Source organism: Augochlora pura, chromosome 3, assembly GCF_028453695.1.
Source record: "Augochlora pura isolate Apur16 chromosome 3, APUR_v2.2.1, whole genome shotgun sequence".
Taxonomy (NCBI): Eukaryota; Metazoa; Arthropoda; class Insecta; order Hymenoptera; family Halictidae; genus Augochlora; species Augochlora pura.
Window position 1 is genome coordinate 18,191,622 of NC_135774.1, and position 8,518 is coordinate 18,200,139.

General features: G+C 38.6%; 1 protein-coding gene and 1 long non-coding RNA gene across 4 annotated transcripts; both read right to left on the reverse strand.

The window, feature by feature from the left end:
- Positions 1 to 142: 142 nt before the first annotated feature.
- On the reverse strand, positions 143 to 5,784 carry LOC144467876 (uncharacterized). Of its 2 annotated transcripts, none has more exons than XR_013493734.1 (3): positions 2,569 to 5,784; positions 457 to 2,122; positions 143 to 370 (listed from the first exon to the last, which is right to left on the reverse strand). It is a non-coding gene; the product is annotated as an uncharacterized LOC144467876 (long non-coding RNA). The 2 variants fall into 2 exon arrangements; XR_013493733.1 differs by having other exon boundaries at positions 457 to 492; positions 1,486 to 5,784.
- Positions 5,785 to 5,884: 100 nt separating this feature from the next.
- On the reverse strand, positions 5,885 to 8,438 carry LOC144479006 (uncharacterized). Of its 2 annotated transcripts, XM_078197446.1 has the most exons (5): positions 7,743 to 8,438; positions 7,229 to 7,291; positions 6,953 to 7,156; positions 6,536 to 6,853; positions 5,885 to 6,176 (listed from the first exon to the last, which is right to left on the reverse strand). In XM_078197446.1, the coding sequence occupies exons 1-4, from the start codon at positions 8,130 to 8,132 to the stop codon at positions 6,536 to 6,538; spliced, it is 975 nt and encodes a 324-aa protein (XP_078053572.1). In that variant the 5' UTR covers positions 8,133 to 8,438; the 3' UTR covers positions 5,885 to 6,176. The 2 variants fall into 2 exon arrangements, with proteins under 2 accessions (XP_078053572.1, XP_078053571.1); XM_078197445.1 differs by having other exon boundaries at positions 5,885 to 6,853.
- Between the last annotated feature and the right edge of the window lie 80 nt (positions 8,439 to 8,518).

An 8,518-nucleotide genomic window follows, 5' to 3' on the forward strand; every position in this document is an offset into this window, starting at 1 on the left:
AGGGTCACTTCGTGTCGCGTGGTCAAAATATATGGATTTTCGGAAACTAACACGTTTGTTCGCTCACTTTAACCCATCCTTACACGAAGGAGGGAAGGAAAAGAAGCTGGAAGAAAATGCAGAACTCCACAGAAAACCTCAGACTTTATTCGACAGTCAAAGAAAGTACATCTTAGAGCTCTATAAATAAAGTACCGTTTGTTTAAAGTATCCAGAGTTTGTACATCTCTCTACAACCTTTCACGAACAGAGCGGTTCAGCGCTCCACGGGCAACCGAACCACATCGAATTCCCTACGACCTAAACAATCCAGACCGTAACATCTTCATTGTCTTCAAATGCTTTACCAGTTGTTCGTGGTCCGTGTTCACTAAAAAAGAGAATTAATTGAAATTACTTATTGAAATGTACATATAAAAGTAAAATATGTAGTCAAATTAGAAAAAAAATACTTACTGTTTCTCCGTGAGTTTGTCGCGTTGAATGAAAGAGCTGAAAATAATAAAAAAAATTATGTAATAAAATTAAATTATATGAAGATGTTTATTTGGGACAGAAACTGACCATGGCATCCGATTCTGCAGATATTTTTTAAGAAAAAACTATCGCGAAAGTGTCGATACGGTTTCAAATTTGTATAGATCGAAAAAATATCTGCCGGCAATGCGTACGCGGCGTTTTTCCGCTGTGTCGTCTGCTACTTGCACCTCTTGATTTGGTAGTGTCGTAACTATGCGTGATCATCTTTTGTTTCTTTACATTTCAGTGTTTACGTTCTTAGCTAAGAACAAGATTTCATCAAACCATATTCGACTCAAGAATATAAAACAAAATCTACAGATAGAAAACTTCAATGTTGGAAAATGAATCACACGTTATTTACACAGAATGGGTGCCCCATTGGATGTCTCTATCGACTTTGATCACACATAGCTACGGCACTGCCGAGTCCAATCCAAACAAACAAGCTGCGGACCACGTGGCGATAAAACTCCGAGTACGCGTTATCGACCAGAGTTGGGCAAAATGTTTATGTAAATGAAAATTTAGAATAACGAATGAAAGCTAAATATAATCATTATTCAAAAGTTCGACTAAAAAAATTACTCATCCGTCGAATAAATCTTTGAATAACTGTTGCCTACTAAAGTAAAAATGATGCCGAGCGTGTCGAGCTTCGAACGTGAAAGACAATGTAAGCGGATAGAGAATCAAGCGATCTTAATAGCAATTGACAATTTTTAATTTTATATTTTTACTAGAATAATATATCTATGAGGCACCAATTAGGAACCAATGTATGGGTTGTATTAAAAAGATACAGAAAAAATACCGAAAACCGTATGTCTATGTCGATATGGTGTATTTCAGACGGAGAATTTAAAAGTTACGGTCGATCACACGGATGCAATGGTCCGATTATTGGTCCGATCATGATGTAAATAAATAAAAACCGAGTAATATCATGAAGCGATATGTACTTACGTGCGTTTCTGCTTCGTGGCGTCGCACAGTTGTCCAAAAGCCCGAAATCATGGTCAAAATATAAAACTGCCACGGATTTAATTGAAAATTTGTATGTAAGAGTATTCATGGTCGCTGATTACGAATCTGAAAATGAAAGTTCAAAAAACAAAATGGCGGACCCAATATGGCGGATGGGTGGTCGAAAAAATGTTTTGATTTTCACAAAAATTGATGTACGTATATTTTCGGGAGTTCTGATTACGAATCCAAATTTCAAAATTCCAAAAACAAAATGGCGGACACAATATGGCGAATGGGTTGTCGAAAAAATGGTCCGCGGAGCTGTATTTTAGTGGCCTACAGGAACTGGAAGGTTAAAGATGCAATTTTGTGCATCTTTGCACAGCATTCGGAAAGTCCAATATCCATATTTATAATGGGGGGGTAAGGGTTCCCCATAATAACACATATTGAGACTGGCGAAATCAGGAGAGTTCCGTGGCTCAGATCCTACAATTGAGGATAGAGGTACAGAAATGCCTTTACGATATTCGGCTACCTCGTAAGCTAATAAGCATTTTCTAGCAAGACCTTTTTTATTAGGAGTAGAGGTCATATTCTTAGTTTATTACGCGCTTAAGTGACGAGTACGAGCCTGAAAATAAAAAACACAAAATTGAAACATTTTTTTTCAATGTAACAAATTTCATTTTTTTTCAAAATAATTTTTAACATTCACTAATAAAGTGGTTTTTCTAATATCTCATAACAATTTAAGTAATTTGGCACGATGTTTAAAAAGTTATTCTGTTTTGAATACTCTCGTCAGAGAATATACCATACGCTGCATCACAAAAAGGGCTATAAATAGTAAATAGGCAAACCGATGCAGCCAATTTTTTCAGTGCTGCTAGATGAAACTATAAACTATGGATCCTGTAAGTTTAATCGCGGGTCATCATGAGTCGCAAAAGTTTTGACTATAACAGTAAAGTAAATGAATTCCATTTGCTCTTATATTTAGATTCTACAATTTATCGATGTACTAATGTAATAGTTGACAATTCTTGATATGTTAGCACTAGAAAATGTTGTACTTACCACCAGGAACAATATCCATTTTACACAATTCAAAAACAGAACTTCCAACAAAAGTTACATGCTTCAGAATATGCACTTTGTACTGTCGCTCACGCTCGCGAGTAATGACTGTCCGAGAAACTCGAAGTTCGAGGTGAAATTGCCATTCAGGGATAAAAGTATGGGTCATTTGGTTTTTTCCATCATACGGAGGCATTATTAAAGTAGCCAATCCGTAAGTCCAAAACTCCCTCGCGACAACTTCGATTTTTAGGGTTTTGACCATGATTTCGGGCTTTTCGACCACTGTGCGTCGGTCAGAATGCACTCGAAAGAATGACATTCGACCCAGGGCTCGCAGGCCACTTGAACTTTAGATGTTTTCCCCACCGCAGAGCTTTTCTTTCCTTCTTTCCTTCGTGTGAATTAAGAAAGAATATGCATACTTTATCCATTGAATTTGTTTCCTGATAATTGAACATTTTCGCATATCATTTTATTAATAATGTCGATAGTTCAACATGTTTGGAACATCGGTGTGTTACTCTTTTGAAATTGCGGATATTTCATGAATACCACAGCTTATGTATATTTTGTTTACCACTACATGATCTTATCATTGCTGTAGGAATAACAACCGCTTAAGGCATATGTACAGATCGGACCTTCCGTCTATTGAGAATGCCACAAGCAAGACATCTCGTGTTATCGATTCACATTGGGCTATGTCAATTAATATAATGAAATCGCAAAATACAATGAACAACGATAATCCAATCATTGTGTATGTAAAAGAATTTGTTAATAACGATCATGTTTCTTGTTACGCCAACGTATGTATGCAATGTTTGTTACATTGCACGAATATGCGGAGTGCACTTCTTCAACTTGATTGCAATGACCAATTAAAAATTTTAGCAGATGATTATATGAATAAGAAAAGTACCTCATTGAGTTCTTATGCAGTACGTGAACTAGTAGGCGGTACATTCATACAAAATGTTCAACAGGACGCATTAGAATTTCTGCTCACATTAATCCAACACGTGCATGAGTTGAAATTGATAACGGAACATCAATTATCTCGTACTATCCGTTGTACAACTTGCAACCATACGATAGTTACACATGAAAAAAGTTATATTTTATCTGTGTCAATACCGACGATAAATACGACGAAAAGCATGAACCTCGAAGAAATGGTATCGGCAACATTATCAAAATGGCATGCTTTCGATAGTCCATGCGAGCATTGTGGAAGTAGCAGGATACATAAAGCTGACAGAACATCTGCTAGTCAGCTCGTAATAATTCATTTAAAGATATTTTCTGTTCAGAATCAGATGGTTTCAAAAATTAATAATGCGAACATCAAGGCTGCTCCTACTACGATATTGCACATAGCGTCAAAGTCATTCTGCATCATGGCGAATCTATTAATAAAGGGCATTACACCTGCCTTCTAAGACAAAAGAATTCTAAATGGATACATGCCGACGATTGTAACATTCGTCCGACACGTTGGCCACGAGGTGCCAAAGACACTTATATGTTTATCTTAGAAAATATATCGCAATAGACTATCATCTTAGAATCATCTTTCTTAGAAAATATATCACAATCGCAATATATTAGGTTGTTCGGAAAGTGTAATTTCGTTTTCTCCCGACAGAGGATTTAATTGTATTTTTTACACCCAACTTCACACTTAAGCCGCATAAACATTATATGTTTTGAGAGCTGATATAGCAAGGCTTGCGTGTCAAAAAGTTCAATTGATTCTACGCAGTAGTTTTCAGTTGGTGCCTTTTTAAATATGGAGAGCAATAGGCAACATTTTCGTCATATTTTACTTTTTTCCTATAGAAAAGGTAAAAATGCTATTCAAGCCAGAAGGAAATTAACCGTTGTGTATGGAGAAGATGTGTTGTAAGTACGCTAGTGCCAGAAGTGGTTTGCAAAATTTCGACCCGGCAATTTTGACGTCGAAGATGCACCTCGTTCTGGAAGCCCGGTTAAAGCTGATAAAGTCACGATAAAGGCATTAGTTGATGCAAACCGATGAATAACAACACGTGAGATCGGTGGGAGGTTAAATTTATCAAATCCAATTGTTTATGACCACTTGAAAGGCTTGGGTTTAACCTTAAGGCTCGATATATGGGTTCCCCATGTTCTCACGGAAAGTTTGTGTCGTTGCGTTGACGTCTGTGATTCGCTTCTCAAACGTCACGAAAATTATCCATTCTTGAAGCGCATCATTACTGGGGACGAAAACTGGGTTGTGCATAACAATGTCAAACGCAAGAGGTCATGAAGCAAAGAAGATGTATCGGCTCAAAGCATTTCCAAAGCCAATATCCATTAAAAAAGGGTGATGCTGTCTGTTTGGTGTGATTTTAAAGGAATCGTTTTTTTAAACTTCTATCGGATAGCACAACAATTAATTCAGCAGTCTACTGTCATCAGCTGAACAAACTGAATGATGCACTTCAACAGAAAAGGCAAGAATTAATCAACAGAAAAGTTATAGTGGTCCACTAAGATAATGCGAGAGCTCATACAAGTTTGATCACTCGCCAAAAGCTTCTTTACAGCTTGAATGGGAAACAATGTCACACGCAACATATTCTCCAGATCTGGCACCTTCGGATTATTATTTGTTCCAGTCACTGCAAAATTTTTTAGACGGTAAGACCTTCATTTCAAATGAGGAGGTCGAAAACCACCTCGATCAGCTTTTGCCAGTGAAGTCCAAACATTTGATGTGCATGGAATTATACTATTACTAGAAAGATGGCAACAGGTATTGGGAACAGAAAGACCAGTATATAATTTAATAAAATATTTGTTCATTATACGAAAATTGTCTTTCATTTTCACAAGAAAAAACGAAATTACTTTCCTAACAACCCAATACTATCATAAAACATATTATGATATGAAAAAAACGCTCGAAATTTTATTTAAATTTAAAGAAAGTACTGCAACAACACAACACACTAACAATAGCAAAAAGAAGTGAAATCACAACAAAAAACATTACTAGGGCAATGTAAAATAGGCCAAGTAGTTGAGTTTGCTTGGGACTTTGGTTCCCACAAAAAAACTCCGACAAATTAACCCACAAAAAGTCTCCACAACAATGAATTCAAGCAAACAAGCATACAGAAGATATCAACGTAAAACAATTGGTCCCCCAAAGGAGCATTCAAATGATATTAGTAAACCCTCCAAAAAACCTCTAAGAATTGTTAATAACAACCCCCCACCCCCCAAAAAACCCCATCCCCCACCCCACCCCCACAAAATGGTTTCAAATACAAAAAAAGTTAAATTAATTCACAAAAGTAAGTACAATGTTAAACTTCGGAACGATATAAAAAAAACTCCAAAATATTGTTTACCATTTAATTTCATTCGAAGAAAGTATTAAAATCAGAAGTAGTTGTCCACTTTATGTGTGATTTGATTTCGAGGAAAGTACTGAAATCAAAAGTAGTTTCTCCGTTTGTACAGAGTACTCCATAACCAGCTAAGTAGAAAATCACGATGAAACATTGATACTGTTACGGCGAATTGTCTATATCAAGTCGCTGTAATGTGGTACTGCCCTGTTGTGGACACCCCTTAAAGAAATATAGCTGAAGATAGGGGTTGTCACGGAACTGTCGTGCCGACGGACAAGACAAAAGTGATCGAACTGCCAAGCGAGCAACACATCGTTACTGAATAATCATAGACTTGTTGTTATATAATTGAATACCGCGTTATTATAAATAAAATGCCGCGAGCACCCTACAAAACTCGCAACAATACTTTAAACGGATTCACAATAGAACGGATACTTAGAGAAACCAGAAAAATTATACCTAAGGTGGACTTGGCGGGCCGTCTGTATTTTTTTAACCTTTGTTCTTACATTATGTATTCATTTTATTAGTTATGGTAAAAATAAAACTAACTACATAAATGCTAATATACATACCTATGAAAAACCAAAAATTTGGACAATCCTGAATTTTCTGATTATAGCACTGTGAAAGGACTCAGCAATGTTGTTAGTCCTCACGGCAGAACCGTATACGCTGACCTTAGATGAAATAGGAAGCCACACATTGCGCAGATATGCCATAAACAGAAGTACATTTGGAAATGTGCCACATAAACGGTCCACGACTAATTGAATTTGATGTAATGCTTCTGGAAACATATCGGATGGAGCTAAAGGCATTGTCATAGCCACTGACAGAATCTCTCTTGGCGCTGCTTGCAACCCCAACTTCTTCCACTTCCTTAATAGAGCCTGAATAATAAAAACAGGATTATTCAATTTTCCATTCAGCACGTTCATGAGGTAAATATTGTAAAAAATACATGAATAATGCCAATAGTTATATTCTACCTGAGTGAAATGAAACCAGCACCCATGTATGGTAACCCTGGGGAATTGTGCTTGTACACTTTCTATAGCAGCTCTTTTGTAATCACACATGACAGTTTCTAAGTTGTCTTGCAATCGTGGAACAAGAGAAACTATTTTTCTCCATATTGCATTGTACATTGTTTTAGTACGACATTCACATAAAACAAAAATTATACCGATTCCCTGTAAATCAGCATCAGTTTTTAATCTGACAATGTGAGATAAGCGTAATAGAAATTATCAACAATGGTATACCGTGTCATTGTAACGTATGTGCACAGTGTAGAGTTGATGAAAGAGAGGCATTCGTGGTACCATCTAATAAGAGATAAAAAGTGATCAAAATGTAGAGACTTTCTTCACTTGAAAGGTATTAATCATATAAATGGTTTATCTTAAACAGGAGATTTATTCGAATTTACTAATATTGTGAGCCAGCTTGTCCGGAGTGCACATCACTACCGTGATAAGAGCTTGACATATTATTTCAAGGAAACCCTGGTCTAGGAAGCCGAACAAGACTGTGGAAAACCCGCCGGTACGAGAAGGATTTAACCGTGTGCCGCCGATTAGACCACTAATCAGGCCGCGAGAACGGAAATCGACCTCGACCGGCTGTCTTACCGTGATTCAGACCACGTGGACAAAGGAGTTAAAAGGAGTGATTGCTGCATCGCCGTACGTGGAGTGATAAGGACCAGCTGTCGGATTCCTCCACAAATACGGGTTGAATTGCCAGCGTGACGACGTTGAGAAAGTACCTACGTACAACTCCGTCGTCGCTGGTCGGATTCCCTTCACACGGAACGTGGTAGGTGACTTGATTGGAGCACTGCCGCGGTGAAGGTGGAAATCCATCCCGAGGACGAAAGGGAAACGTCGACGTCGAGAAGGCCATAGGGATACCTCCGTCAACACGCCCGGCACCACCTTCAGGGATACCGTCGTCAGTGACTCGATTGGAGCACGTCCACGGTGAAGGTCGTGCCTCGCCCTCGAGCGACATCCACCTGGAAGCCACGGGCACACAAGGCTGATCCACCTTCAGAGACCGTCGGCACTGACTTGAGTGGAGCACTGCCACGGTGAGGGTGGAATTCCGGGCAGAAGGTGCGGATAGGCAACCAGGTCGATGGAGCCGCGGTGCCGCCTGTTCCATCAATTAGTCAAGGGGACAACAGGGAAAGGCTCTGGGTTGTGGACGTAGTCGGACACCGCCGAGTACCCGATCCAGCCCTTCGACCTTCGGACTACGTAACCACACGTAAGGTTGGAAGAAGGGCGGCGCTGAGACGCCGTTAAAACCCGGATCGGCCTCCACCTTGGACGGCACCGGTGGAGCCTTACAACCTCCACCGAATTGCACTTCGAGGTAAAAAACAGCGATCTACCTGCTGCGATTATGTTCGCTCCTTTCACGTGACATTTTTAACCACTTGTCACTAAACTATCCGTCTATATCCAATATTGCTGAAATCACTTTCACAGAGCGATGGATATACGAGGTCTGTAAATTAAGTAATGAGACTGATTTTTTTTAAATTT